We start from the raw sequence: 15,548 nt of genomic DNA, 5'->3' as shown, positions 1-15,548 counted from the left end.
CTACCACACCCACACACACATTCCTCACACCCACAACACTCAGACACAGCCCTCACACCACAGCCCTCACACCCACAGGATAGGTGCTTAATAGACAAATATCACTGAGAGGAGAGGTGGATTGTAGGTATGCCACTCTGGAACTGTCCACACCTCCCTGACTAGGATGACCAGCATGCCCTAGGCCCTAAACTTCCAATCCCAAGCTGAGTGGCCTTAAATTTGCACACCTCTCCTGCCCTCCCAGCCCCTTCCCACGACTCTCCATGGCCTTTCCCAAGACACAGCTGTATCAGAGGAGTCATGTTGCCTTCAGTGGCCCCTAGGCTTGATCCTCTTGGAAAAGATGTAGAGGTTTAGCTGGTGAGCAGTTGGCCGCCTGCCCACTGACATTCACATGCTACAAAAGGGGTGTCTTCCTTCTCCTACCTTACGGTTACTGCCTTAGGCCCTGTTCACAGCCCCCCACCCTGCCCACAGGCTGGGACTTGAAGCCCAGATGCCTAAAGGACAAAGGTCCCTGCCTCAGGGAATTACATTTGAACAAAGTCTGTTTAGCAGGCCTTCAGTACTCTGAAACCTTGACTTCTGGGTACCGCTTAGAGGCCTGAACCATTGGCCAACCCTACCCTGAGTGTCTGCTGCTGACTCCAGAAAGGGACCAATGGGATGCAACTAAACCCAGCTACACAGGACACTATACCTAGGGTTCCATAGGTATAGACACAAGAGTAGGTCAGGACAGAGACTTGGAGCCAAGGCCAAGAATGTTGCAGAGAGCTACATGGAGGGTGAGCAGGTGAGGATCAAAGAAGAGCCAATAGCCCACAGCCTTGTACCTGGTAGCTCTAATCTTTTTCTATATGCTGGTTGGGGCTTTGTGCAGACAAATGATTCAGGGGACTTGGTCACATGTCCCTGAAAGTCAGCTTCTCCACATAGCACTTGAGGCTCCAAGATTAGTGCTCATCTTCAACCTGATTTTGAGCCCTGAACCCTTCATAGATGGTCCCAGGGTAGTGCTCTTTTTGCAAGAAAGAATTAATAGGACAAATGCTATCTTTCAGAAGATAAATGAAGGCAAGATTAAACACCACCAAGCCCCAGCCTCTAAAATGTGGGTAAATAGGAACCAGACTCAGAGTGACCATGTCTTCTGTTTCATGTTTCTGGCGATCAAATGCTGGACCATACCTGTGCTGAGCAAGTAGTGTCACTGAGCTACTTGCCAAGCCTGACAGCACCCTTATGATGGTCAGCAGCTCATAATCAATGGCTTAATTTATTGCTCATTTCTGTGCTGCCTTTTGACCCTAGTTTCCTCCTGGTGTGGCCAATATAGTTTCTTTCTAGAAAGTTTTAAAGTTTCCTTTTCCCTAAATCTTGTTGATTTGGAGGCTGGTACTTTTGTGTCCTGACCCTATATGGCCCCAATACCATATGTTCTGGCTTAGGGGCAGTTGACACATTGCCATCATGACTTGAGGTCTACACTCGTCTATCCATTCCAGAGTGGACTGAGCCAAGGTGCCAAGTTCCAGCAAGCTTGCTGCCCTCAGTGAGCCAGAACACATCCAGCTGATGACCATCTCTCATATCCCTGAGCTAAAGACATCTCCATCCCAGGTCCAGGGATGGATCCTATCTGTGGCGGTCCCATAGAGCCACTGATCTCCAGACATGTGATGCTATAAAGTGAAAGCGAAGATCTTAACGACACCTGGCAAAAGTCTTAGTCAGCATGTTTTCAAAAGTACAACCATGACAATGTACTATTGGAACCCCAAAGCTTCATCTCCAGTGGTGCTCTGTTGTCCTGACTGTTCCCAGCCTCATGGCTTTGGTGTGGACAGCTCTATGAAACCTCAGGTCAGAGACATTCATAAGGCAAAGGAACTCCCATCAGAAGTGTAAAGTGGAGCAGTGTTCTGGCTTCCACTGACTAATGGGAGCGGGGGAGTCATCGCTTCTCTGTAGTCACTCTTCTCCGATGACCATGTCACAAAAACAGCCACCATTGCCTGCATACCCCATCCAGAGTTCCACATCCCCCTTACCCAGTGGGTACCAGGACCTAACAGTAGGCTTTGGGGCTCCAGTCCCTGTGAATTCTGCAGAAATACTCCATGGCTGTAGCTGGACAATTGTGCTCCCAGGGGGTGTCTCTTTGCTGGACACCTAACTGTATCTTCAGCCTGATTCTATCATAGGACCAGCAGGCCAGTCTGTATGAGAGACCTATTAACAGAGTTCAAGCCTCTGTTCAGGGAACAGAGAGACTGTGAGTGGTGGCTTTCTCTCACCTGTCTCATCGACAAATATAGTAAGGAGACTCTGGGATTCTGCCTGTGCCCATCTTATGCCCACACCGTGCCCCCATTGCACCCTCTTGAGAAGAGGCTTGAGGGGAGCCTGATCTCTAATATTCCTCTCCATTCCCTAAGGATCATGACCACAGTCTGCAGCTCTCCAAAGTCTCACGGCCAGAGAAACTTGGCATAGTTCCCATGCCTCTCCACAGGCCCAGAGGAAGGACAGAAATAGGAATTTTTGGAGGACCCACATGACTTCTCAGGGTCAGCCAATGGTCTTGGTTCCTTCTTGTCTGTGAAGACACAGGACACAGGTCCTGACCTCCATGCAGCCTTAGCTGATGCACACACACTAAACTTGAGCTGAGCTCGCAATCTGCTGCTCTGGAAAGTATTGAAAACCACAATTCTAGGCAATTCCTGGATCTAGTGGGGGACAACTGAGCACAAGACCACTGCCTGCTCCCTGAAGACCAGAGGCACCAGCTGGGTTCTTACTGCTCTATTCCCAAAGAAAATGAAGAGCAGCTGTAACAGCCAGCCATGCTCTGGTGGGAAGGGCAGAAAGGCATATCCAGGCCAAGAGAAGAATGTACAATGGCTTCTTGGGCCTATCTGTTCCTCACAGGCATACTTAGCTATGCTGCACAGCACTTACCCAGCTCTGTCTGGAGTACTTTGGTCCCACAGGAGCTCTGTGGTGGTGAAGACACTGACAAAGCCAAGGACCTAGATTCTTGCCAAACACCTGTCCACACTTGACACCTGCTGGGTGTCAGCACTATGTGCAGCCATGGAAAACTGGGGACATGGATGACTTTATTCCTTGGGATCACCTGTGAAACCCAGGGCCAGGTGACATGCTTGAAGTCAGACAAGGATAAGGAGGAGCAGAGTGACCTTACCTGAGATTGTGGGATAGGGGTCCCAGTGAAGGGAGGGACTAGCCCTGGCTCACACTCTTCAGGAACATATGTGGTAAGGGTAGGCATGCTGGACACATGGTAACCTTCCAACATACTAATCAGTGTATGTCTACATTTGTGTACGATTGTGGTGTGTATGTGTGTGTGTGTGTGATTGTGTGTGTGTGTGTGTACATGGTGTCTGTATATGCAACTGCATGTTTTCCTGTGTGGGTAGGACATATCCTGACTCCAGTGCTGACACATGCAGGGCCACCACAATTGGTACAGACCATACTTAACACCAGGGTTTTTTTTTTTCAAAGGTTTTCTAATGGAATATATTATGCCTCTCAGTCAGGTCAGGTTCACATCATGTTGTACCAATGAGGAACACTGATCTTTTGGGATTACAGGTGGAGCCAGGCATGAGGGGTATGGTGCCTTTCCCTTCCTACAGTTCCCAGTCTGTTCTGTATCACACTGTCCAGGGAACAGAACCCTCAACTCAACCAGCGCCCCCGTGTGTTTCCTTGCACTAGCTGAAATCCTGACTGACTATCCCAAATTCACCAGTTCTGACTGAGTTGAGTATAACACAGAAGGCCGAGATGTGCTTCCACACACAGCCAGCCAGTCTTGAGCTCCACTCTGACAAATGTTAAAGGGTGTCCAGATGTGGCCATCCTACCAATGGGTGCAAGTTTGTCACAACTACCAAGAAACTGTGACAAGCAGTGGCATACAAGCCTCCTCTTGTCCAAGTAAACTGACATCAAGTACTTCTTGTATCTTAGGCAGTAAGGAATTCTGAGGGCTCCATGGAAAGATAACCGATCCTATACCTTCCCAGAGCTCATGATCTGTACCTGCTTAATGACTCCTGGACCTTCTTGACTATGGTGAGGAGAGGAGACCCCAAACAGCCCTATCCTCTGCACCAGCAACACTGTCCTGCCAGGTGGAGGCAGCCTCTACAGCCTGAGGAGTGGGCTAAGTGTTCTTTCCCATTACATCCAATGTGGTCTTGTTTGCATAGCCAGTGGCAGTATCTCCTATGGAACTGAGCCATGCTGCTAGGGAGACCTCTGTGTTGTTTACAGTACTTATAAGCTAGACATGGGAAGACGAACTAGAGACTTGTGATTTGGAGATCCTGCAGTAGCCTGCTCTGGATCTGTGGAGCCTAGGATGGCTTTGCAGTCATAGGGCTCCCTCTAATGCCCAAGAACCACCATGACACATTCTCTAGAAAATAAGACAGGAGTCCAAGTGACTTCAGGACTAACATTGACTCTTGATTCTCTTTTGCTCCTTAAAACCCCAGGAGCTGGGAGCCCGGAAAGGAAGAATTGGACCTTCCCCATGCCCAGACTAGTGTCAGAGCTGGTTCCTCATCTCCTACCAGTGGGCAGACATAACAGAATGATATGGTGGGAAGATGGGTTGAGGGCCAAGAACTGCCTTGCCCAGACATGGACAAAGGCTGGTGGTGCTAGAATGCTAGCAAGCCACCTTCAAGGCTGGCTGACACAGAGAGGACAGCTGTACAGATCTTCTCTACACCACAATGACCTGCAGGGGTGGGTCTTCACTTGGCCAGTACAGGGAAAGGAAGCTAGGAACTTCATTCCATCGAGAGGAGTTAACTTCTTGAAAACCAGCAGCTCCACCAGTGTGCAGCCTCAGGTGTCGCTGTGTGAGCTAGTCATGAGCTGTCTGGATGACTAGGCAGACATACTGGTCACCGATGTGGTTGTCCTCTGCCTCCCCAACCTGCAGAGAGATATAAGAGTGTGCTGGTAGTCCTCCTGCATATGTGCTTTCAGTGTTCCTACAGCCACAGAAGCCAGCTCTACCCAGACATTTCTAATTCTTGCATAGGCTATCTATCCTGGGCCTGATAGTCCATCCTGTTAGTTTGCCCTGTTTTAGGTCTCACAACACACTTCCCTCAAGTTTACCTCGTGCTGTTTCCTTCAACTATCCCAGCATTCATCAGCTCCATATCCCACCCTACCTTAGAATTTCTGATAATCCCTGATATTTTAGGGTTTTTTCCAGGTTGGTCCAAGGGCTCTTGAGTACCTCTGAAACATCCTAGATGTTCTATGCAGCCTTCATGCCTTGGTATATGACATCTTTGGGTCCCCACTAGACCCAAAGAATTAAGAATTCTCTCCCCAATGTCATCTATTTGCACTTATATCTTTCTGAAATGGCTCTGGATGTGATCACCATACACTACCATGGAAGCATCTGAGAATTTAAGGAGGGCCACCTTTCACTTAAACTTCTCCACTGACTGTCTGGGTTCCATCAGATGACAGTTGTTCCACATTGATGGGCAAACTTATGCTTTTCGGCCATGACAGACTTAGCCATTACAGGCTTTAGGTTCTCCTCTGAAGACCCTACACGTACTACAGGTAGTAGAGTCACCCACATTGTACTCTACCTGGGTTTCACAGGGCCTCTAGTGTAGTTTCTTTGGTACCCTATGATGGTGGGAACTCAAGTTTCATAGGTTCTGAGGGGTCTGGTAGCAGCCCTTTATAATAAGAGGTAAAAGAAAGGTGGAAATAATATCCTGCCGATTTGCATGTCCACCACTGGAGGGTGCAACACTGCTATGCACCTGGTGAGCCACTCAACAAGTCCACTCACTAAGGCTCTGAACCTGAAGCAGAGAAGTACTGCTAAACCCAGTGTTCCCAAGAACCTGGCTGTCCCTGCAGGACTGCCTGTAAAGGATTCTCCAGGACGCTGAGGACCCAATTTGGAAATCTTAAGTGAGCAGGGTGGGAGCCAAAAGGACTGAATGGAATCCTTACATGGGATGTAACCTCTGTCCCGTCATTCTGATTAGCATGAACCACAATTCTGCGAAAGTCTCTGGGTGGCTGCTAAAAAAGGGAGGAGAATATAGAGGATGAAGTGGAAACAAGTAAGCAGGGCCAAGACAGCATCACTGCCCATACACACTGCTGTGGGCACATCCTGTCCTGGGCCCTCTCCTGCCATAACTCTGAATTAGAAACAAATACCCCTCCTCATAGAACTGTCTGAGATGAGGACAGCTGGGGGTCTGAATTGTCAGCCAGAAAGACATGAGCTGTCTGTGACATACACCAGTGTGCAGGGTCCCAGATGAGCCTATCTCCCTAGTGAGGCCATTTCCTCCCCAGAGACAAGGTTAGGAGAGGCAGAGTTTGCCTGCTCTTGAAAGCTGAGCTCTCCCTACCCCTGCAGACACAGAAATGGTGCCTTCTCTGTGCCCATCTATAGTGAGTCCAGGGAGCACCCAGTGGCCACACTCATGTGATTTCATACTCTGGCAGATATACTATACTGTCACCCACAGAGTCTGGATTCAACTTCAGTGGCCAAGGCCAGCTGATTTTGTCTGGACAAGACTGATTAGGAGGCCACCCACAGTGTTAGTGACACACTGCGTGCCCCTGAGTGGCCTTCAGTGTAGCCCTGAGTGGTCATTCCAGCCTGAGCCTAGGGATTCAGATTAGCACTGGCCAGGTCAGGCTATTTGCTACCTAGTCCTATAGCTCACCTCCACTGTAGTTCCATGTGTCCTGGCTGGTGCAGCTGCTCCAGGAACCACTAGATGTCCTCCCACAGAACCTTGAGGTCCCTGTGGGTTCAATCACAGACTTCTCACATTATCCCTGCTGGGAGTTAGGCTTGATGCCTGCTGTGTGGGAGCTGCCATAGCTTTTGGAGCAGAATGAGAGGCAGTGGAGGAGATGCTGTGTGCTGTTCTTATTATCCTCATCACCCAAGGAGTTCCTGCTGCTTGCTTCCAGGTCCAGGTTTAGCTCCAGCAGGTCACTGTATAGGATTCCTGATACCTCTTCTTCTCTGTGTGAAAAGCAGCACAAGAGCTAGTGTTGGAGGAACATGAAGTACCCCTGCGTTCCGGGAGCCAGTGGTGATCAGTGTCCTGCCACCCTTGAGATACATTGGAGCCTAGGTGCATAGAGCAAAGCTGCATCCTTGGAGAATGAGCTCTGCATTCCCATGACAGCTAGGCAACCATGAATACACTTACTCCCCAGCAGGCTCCTAGCATCCCCTTGTTATGGCTCTTCTGGCTGTGACCCTTTTTCTGTTAGCTACAGAGCCATCCTCAGCAGCCCTGGTGGTCTGCCATGCAGGTAGGAGCAGGTAAAAAGCAGAGCCTATCAGTTTCTTCTGAGGGTACCCCCTTTCTCTCTCCCTCTCTTTCCCTCTCTGGTCATCTGTCTGTCTCTCTGTCTTTCTCACACACACACACACACACACACAAACACATTCATGAACACACAAAGCACACTGGTAGTGCACACACACATACAAGTACTATGTGCACAAAGACACATGCACACACATGCATGCATAGCCACAGGCATGCACACATGTGCCCACACCCACATATGCACACACACACACACACACATATGCATGTACACACATACATGCACAGAGGCATACACTTCTGCCAATGCACTGTGGCTTCAGTGTGCAGCAAGTCAAGTCCTCTCTCAGTGGAGACTTTGAAAAGTGGAGGGAAGCCGGGCATGGTGGCACACACCTGTAACCCAGGACTCAGGAGGCAGAGGAACACAGATTTCTGAGTTTGAGGCCAGCCTGGTCTACAAAGTGAGTTCCTGAACAGCCAGGGCTAAACAGAGAAACCCTGTCTTAAAGCCCCCTACTCCCCCCCACAAAAAAAAAGAAAGAAAGAAGAGAAGAGAAGAGAAGAGAAGAGAAGAGAAGAGAAGAGAAGAGAAGAGAAGAGAAGAGAAAAGAAAAGAGGAGAGAAGAGAAAAGTGGAGAGAACAGTGGGTCTTTAGGCAACACCAAGGCTCTCCCACTTCCAGGCTACATCTCTGGCTCTTTGCAAGGCTAAGGATGTAAGGAAAATTACACTGAGGAATCATAGGCATCTTGGAGTGAAGGAAAGATCACTGCCACATTTCATACTAACCCATAAAAGGAGGAATAGGACTGATGACCATCAGCAATGATGATTTTCAACAGATTCCCCTTTCAACACAGTCAGACAACTCCTTGAGTGGTCTCCAGGAGATGATATGCTATTTCCTCAGACCCTAGAGTGGGTGTGTGCAGCCATCAGCTGGGTGTGCAGTCCCAAGTGGATCTAATGCACACTTTCTGCCTCCTCCAGCTTTTGTAGCCACTGCAGCACTGGCTCCAAGCTGAGGTGAAGCCAATGGGTAGGGCGAAGCAGGGCAGTTGCAGCAGGAAACGGGAGTGCCAGGTATGGCCTGTGTAGAACAGCAGCTTCTGTGTTGCCAACAGCCCTTCTAGCTGGATTTCCAGCTTCTTCCCCTGGACAGACAGGAAGCACAATGTGATTTTACAGTCCAGAAAACTGTGCCAGAAGCAGGAGAGAAATACATGAATGTCAATCATAAGCCCCTACTTGGCCCTGGTCCCATATTTCCAGGGTTGAGAACTGGTGACCCTGTGCAAACAGGTCTCAGGTCACTGTGAGTACCATCCGTCTGCAGCATTAAGAATGCAGAAGAAACCTGGGGCAAGACCTTCTCTTTAGGACCCCCCTGCTCATGGCTGTACAACAGTCTGGCATGCAGGGTTTGTAGTGAACCATAATCAGTGTCTGGAGCCATTCTGCTGTGCAGCAATCCTCACTGTCATGTCTTAGGGAAAGTGGAAGGGGGACAGAGGCTAACAGTTGTATCTTTAAGGTACCATGGTTTGTCCTTTTGTTGGTGAGTGGGGAATTGTTAGCAGTCAGAGCTGTACCTTGCTCAGAGAGTTCAATACCAGACCTGGATGTGGAGACTGAGAGATGCCTGAGGGTGTGGAGAAGCCTCAGGGAGCTCTGGATGGCATTGGTTAGGATGAGGTGGTTGGGTCCAGGATTCTTTGGACTCCTGAGTTTATAGATGCCTTCCCCTTCAGACGCCCACCAGAAATGTCACCTTTGAAATAAGTGACCAGGGGAAGTCACAGAGCAGCTATGGAGTGTTGTCTAACTCCTAAAAGACAGAAGTCAGGTGAATTGTGGGAACCAGAGCATGGGGTGGGATCTGTGGCAGCAGGAGATAGGAAAGAAAGAGGAGTCCTCACTTGATAGATGGTTACTCCATTCTGAGTGAGTCCCAGGAGAAGAGTAGGGTGATCCTCCTTCTTTTCCTTAAAGAACACAAGTCAGAGGCTTAGGCTTTGACCCGGAGGCCAATGGAAGGAGGTCCATCTAACAGGCTAGAGTCTCCATAAACCCAGAGCTCTGTCTAAGCCTCTCTTGTTTCCCTACATATGCCAAGGGCACATGTGTATGTGGTAGGCTTCTCTAGATATTTGAGTTCTGTGAACCTCGTAGACCCAAGTTCCACACTTACTGTGCTCTGTGGGAGGCTGTCACCTGGGAACACAGGCCATGCAGTGCTCAGGCATTGAATGGGAGACATCCAGAGAGGACAGGCATACCAGTCCAATCAATGTTAGACCAAACCAGTTACAGCAAAGACTGAGCAAAGTTTTAACAGAATTGACACCAGACAAATGCAGCATGCCACCTCCAGGACAGCCACCAACTCACCACATGCAAACCAGGCACGAGGGACAGTCCTACCTACCCTTGCCTGGAGTCTGAGTCACTTTGTCAGGCCTGGGGAATAGAACCACCCTTTTCCTGTGTTCCTCCCATTTCCAACACCTCAGGGTTGACCTTGTACAGCCTGAAGAAGTGGACAGGAACGTCCTCAAGTAGACAAGCATCCCTGGTGAAGCATAGTATTGCCTCCTTGGGAGTCAGACCCTGGTGCATGGAGTCCACCATGTTCATGGTGCATGGCAGCCATGTGCCTTAGAATGTAGTCAACTCCTCTCTTGTTGATAATCTGAGGACAGGGTCACCAGCTAGCTCAGACCCCACCCTGCCCTTTCTCACTACCTGAGGTCAGAACAAACAAGCTAGCTACAGACTATGTCCAGACTTTATCTGCCTTAGCCTCACACCCAAAGGTGAGGATGTGATGCTTATAAATCTGTGGTTCTGCTCCCCTCTCATGTCACCCAGGTGTCCACAAGGACCATAGAAGCAGCTCTCTTTAGAGGTCTGTTGAGCTCATTTCAACCCCACAGCTACTGTTCTTGGAAAAACTTGCCAGTGAGAGACTGTGTGAGTGTGGGTTGAGAGAAGCTTTGGGAAAAGCTGTCGGGCCTCCAGCCTGGCACTGGAGATAGCTCTGCAAGGCAGATGTGTGAGGCCTAAGGCACACATCTAAGAAGTGTGGCTTGTAGGCCACTTGTTGAGAACATAGGCAGGGCTCACAGACCCCAGGATCTTTTGCTCTGCATGGCAGTCAAGCTAGGCTTCAGCAAGAACTAGCTAACGCTCACCATCTCCGTTTTCTGGGTACAGGTGAGGAAACAGAGGCACAGAAAGCCTAAGGTACCTGGGTTTTTGAGTCTTTACAGAGGCTGGGTGGATACCACTCTGCACCTGAGCAGGCCAAGGTACACTGAGCTGTCAAGATATGTGGGTTTATGCAGGACACAAAGGCATGGCCTACTCTGGCCATAGCTCTTACAGGTCACTGACAGCCTTTGCAGTGTTGGGGTTGGGGTTGGTGAGCACCCTTGGACTTGAGTTATTCTGTCTCTGGTCCCACTGGTGCCACTATATTAATTCCCTGATGTCCTCTCTGGTTATGGGGCAGGGGAGGAGCTCACATCTGTAGCTGCACTGTCTCTGCTGTCCCTATCCAGACAGTGGCTGGGAAAGACCAGGAACTCAGTGGCTGAGCTGGGAACAAAGGTCAGGGTCACAGTGCTGGGTGTGTGAAGACTGCTGGAATGAAAGCAAGCAACACCACCATGATCAGGCAGGATGCAAGGCCAGGAGCACTGTGTGCCCTGACAGAAGGGGATGAGACCCTGACTCCCCAAAAAAACACTCCTTCAGACCTTCTACATCATCAGCTTTGAGGAAGGTGTTCCTCATTAAGAACATACCATGCTCTTGCTTCTGTCATCTAGTTCAGTCTCCCAGGAATGGACCCTACAGGAATATTGATATGTCTCCTATGAATGCTAATATTCATTGAAATCATTTTCATAATTGGTTCTCAGAGTGATATCTGTTTCCAGAAATAGTCTGTCGGGAATACTTACATAGACAGGGAAGCCAGGGGGTTTACTGCTGCTGCTGCTGCTGCTGCTTCTACACTTGTGTCTTTTCCAGGGCCATGTGTTTCAAATAGCTACCTGTTTATACTCAGGATGTGAATAAGTTCCCAGATGACACTGTGAAAGAGACAAAATAATTTATTCTAGACAAAAGAAATAATGAGGTAGAATTCTAAGAATACCGTGTGGGACTTTGACTAGCCTTAGTATTAAATGTCTTTTTTTTTCTACTTCACAATCCACAAGGAGAAATCACTTAGAAGTGTTTCCTATAAAAATATATACACCACTAGGTCATAGAAACAAACGAACAATCAGTATGCACAAACCTATGCATGCATGCAGGAGTCTGACCATCGTCAATAACCAGCAAACTATGCTGTTGATACTTATTCAATGACATTGCTTGTTATTAGTTCTGAAGCTTACTGGGTGTGATGTTATTTTAAAAATGTAAGAATCTATTCTTCAGCTTTTGTGATTGATTGACAAATTGCTAGGGCCAGTATCACCTGAGAGAGTCCATGAACCAATAGCCCTCTAATCCTCACCCTGTGGGAGCTATTTTCCTTAGGGAACATGGAGTCCAGGGGAAGAGATGGGGTCAGCAAGACAACTGTGTTGAAAGGGGTAGAAATCATTCATATTGCGTCCCTGCTGGGAAGAGGAGAAATTCAGAAGAGGGAGAAGGCTTGGGGTTGAGGAAGAATTGTAAAGTACTTAGAGAAGGTAAGAAGGTAAGAATTGGGTGTGGAAAATGGAAACTGGAGACAGAGGAGGGACCAACACACAGCAAATTGGGAAGGACAAAGCACCAAGGTACCTGGGCCCTGCTTGCTGCCGTGTCTCTGGAATTTCTCCCTGGGCCTCATTTCTGGGGAGAGACTCTGTTCTGCCCCAGTCGAGGTTTTCTTGTTGATGGAATGCAGCAACACAGCCTCCTCATGGCATTCCCCAACCTCCTTGTCCATCTCATGATGCCTCTGCGCCAGCCCCTGCTGGGGATGGGCTTATCCTCTGCTAACGCACTGTGGGGGAGATTCTCTTCTCTCTTCTCACTGATGCTCTGTTCACTTATGCTGCTTGTTGAAAGCATGCAGGAGACACTCATGGCACGGATGTGGTGTTGGTCCTGTGTGGGTGTGATCTGGTTTGTCCGGAAGAGACCATGCCCAGTGGATCTTCTGCCTGCTCTTTGCCTAACCTTCTGGTCATAGGCTGGCACTTGACCAATGGAGGATGGCCAGACCGATCTGCCAAGGATGGGAGCGCTTCCACTCTTCTTAATTTTCAAACACAAAGCAGTACCAGCATCAATGGAAGGGAATGGGGTCTTAACTTGACTCACTGTTGGAGCCTGGGTTGAGCGGACTTCCCTCTGGACAGCCTGCCCTTCCAATAAATAATATACAGCTGACATTTCATTAAATTTTTCTTTAGTGAGTGATTCTCTAATATCTTTTGCTCGGAACCCAATATGCTGCATCGCATCTACAATGTCAGGATCTGGTCTGACAGGGACAGGTTCCTCATGAATATTTTTGAACCCTTTCCAGTGGCCTTTGAACCATGGATGCTTCATCACGTCCGTGACTGTCGGCCTATATTTGGGGTTTACTGTCATTAAGAGGCTCAACAGGTCCTCCAGCTCATTGGACACCCCACAGGGGGCAGGGTATACACCTGCCAGTATCTGATCTTGCAGCTCAGGTACGGTGACCGAGTCGAATGGGACCTTTCCAACAACCATGTAATACAATATCACTCCTAACGCCCATAGGTCACTTTTTGTGCCATCATATCTTTCCCAGAGGAATAACTCAGGGGCACCATAAGCATAAGCACCACAGGGCTCATCCAACAACTCTCCGGGTTTGACTTGGGTACTAAGCCCAAAGTCGATTATTTTGATTTTCCCCTTCTTGTCTATCATGATATTATCAGGCTTTAGGTCCCTATGCACTATGCCATGTCTGTGGCAGTAGCTCACTGCTGACAGTATTTGTAAAAATATTTGTCGGGCTTCCTCCTCCCCTATGTGGCCAGAATTTTTGATGTATTCATAAAGTTCTTGGCCTTCAACCAGTTCCATGATGAGGTATTCTCTTGTTTTGGTCTCAATCACTTGGAGAAGTGAGACAATATTGGGGTGTTTGATCTTTTTCATTATATTGGTCTCCGTCATGGCTGGCTGAAACCAGGCGTTGTTCTTTACAAGAACTTTGACAGCCACGGGAGTGCCTGTGAGCCTGTGCTGGGCCAGGAGGACTTTGGCTTGAGTCCCATGCCCGATAGTTCTTACAACTTCATATTGGGAGTACAAGTTTCCCGCATCAGGGTTACTTGGCTGAGGACTGGGCGGTGGTAACTCCTCTTCAATATATGCAGGCATTGTATCACTACCAGTGGTACCTAAAAATAACATAAAAAGAATAAAATCAAAATAATGAAAAACATGTAGGAAAATAGAAACTAAAATTACGACAAGTGCTACCTAAAATAAACAAAGAAAGGGTGCTTGAAATAAAGGTAAGTAAAAGTTAGAGACCTAGAATAAAAATTATGAAAAAGATATGGGGGAAAAGGTAAAGTCAAAAAAAAATCTTATGTAAAACCCAACCAAAAAACCAACCCCAAACTAGAAAGCCAAGAGCACACACATCCTAAATACAGATGATGAAACTATAATCATAAGACAGTGGGACTGGGAGGGCTACAGCTGATCAATATTATGAGTGGACGTTGACTGAAAAAAATCATATGAAATAAATGAAAGGAGAAAGAATTAGTATAAGACAAAACAGGCATATATCCCCCAGCACTTCAGAGAAAATTCCATTTCATTTCAGGACCTCGTTGTCCACAACAAAACCATACTTCCCAAGACCAAAATATTGAAAGTTAAAATTAAACAACCATAAATAATAAGAAAGTGAAATATCAGTGACTATTCATCCTAAAACCAATTCCAAAATGCCATAGACTCAACTTGAGTGGCCAAGGCCACAGCTGCTTTTTACCTGATCAAGACTCTGAGAATGAGGCCACACAGTGTTAATGACACTTGAGTGGCTTTCAGTGTAGCCCTGAGACCATTCCAGCCTGCATCCAGGAATTCAGATTAGCATTGGCCAGGTCAGGCTCTTTGCTACCTGGTCCTATAGCTCACCTCCACTGTTGTTCCATGTGTCCTGGATGCTGCAGCTGCTCCGGGAACCACTAGATGTCCTCCCGCTGAACCTCGAGGTCCCTGTGGGCTCCTTCGCAGGCATCTCAATTACTGACTGATGGAAAAAAAATATCACAAAGGGCAAATATGTATAAATTGTAACCCAATGATAACATGTAGTGAATACTTCGAGAAACAGGAACAATGTAAAAATAGGAAACCAAAATACATTGAGAATGGAGATATTCTAGAGCAGCCTAAATTGCAAAAGTAAATAATCAACACAATAAAATACCATGGGAGAAAATAAAACCGACCACAATAAAACAAAAGCACCCATCCAAATAAATAAAAATCAAAACACCAACACTAAGGAAGCAAACAGTCAGTGGCCTTGAAAATATAGGGCCCAATGCTATCTCTTGAACTCATACCAAAATCAACCAATATATAAATAAACAGCCAGCCATCCACTTAGGCACTTAATCTGAGATTATGGGGTTGGCATATCAAATCTCTGGGAGCCACTGGTCAGCCAGGCCAGAGACTTGGCCAGCTTCAGGCCAGTGAGTGAGCCTGTCTTGAAAATAGGGTTGATGGCCTACCTTAAATACTGCAGCCTGGCTGGTTACTGGCCTCTACACTCTCTTGCACCAAGGTGCAGGTAACACAGATGCAAGAGGGAAAGGGTGATGGGCACAGGAGCCCAAACACACTCACGTATGCAACAGCACACAAACACAAAAGCACACACACAAATACACAATAGTGATCTTATACACTCACACACACACACACAGGAACACACACATACAAACTCTTATACAAAACCAGAATTGAACTACACACAATCACAAAGGAACAGGTACACACATACTTCCACACAAGCAAACATGTAAGCACACACTACACATACACACAGGAAAAGGAACACACACACAAACAAAACAGGAAACTCACACACTCCTACATACACTGACACAC

General features: G+C 47.8%; 1 protein-coding gene and 1 pseudogene across 1 annotated transcript; both read right to left on the bottom strand.

The window, feature by feature from the left end:
* Positions 1-4,562: 4,562 nt before the first annotated feature.
* LOC147000524 (FERM domain-containing protein 1-like) lies at positions 4,563-10,609 on the bottom strand (annotated as a pseudogene).
* A 1,617-nt stretch (positions 10,610-12,226) lies between these two features.
* Positions 12,227-15,214, bottom strand: LOC147000523 (sperm motility kinase Y-like). The gene is made up of 3 exons (XM_085833342.1): positions 15,170-15,214; positions 14,565-14,679; positions 12,227-13,807 (listed from the first exon to the last, which is right to left on the bottom strand). Exons 2-3 carry the CDS (start codon positions 14,665-14,667, stop codon positions 12,264-12,266), a joined length of 1,647 nt encoding a protein of 548 aa, XP_085689468.1. The 5' UTR covers positions 14,668-14,679; positions 15,170-15,214; the 3' UTR covers positions 12,227-12,263.
* Positions 15,215-15,548: the final 334 nt, after the last annotated feature.

This window comes from Mus caroli, unplaced genomic scaffold (assembly GCF_978045245.1).
Source record: "Mus caroli unplaced genomic scaffold, Mus_caroli_1 scaffold_18, whole genome shotgun sequence".
Lineage (NCBI taxonomy): Eukaryota > Metazoa > Chordata > Mammalia > Rodentia > Muridae > Mus > Mus caroli.
This window is presented reverse-complemented; position numbering and strand designations above follow the sequence as displayed.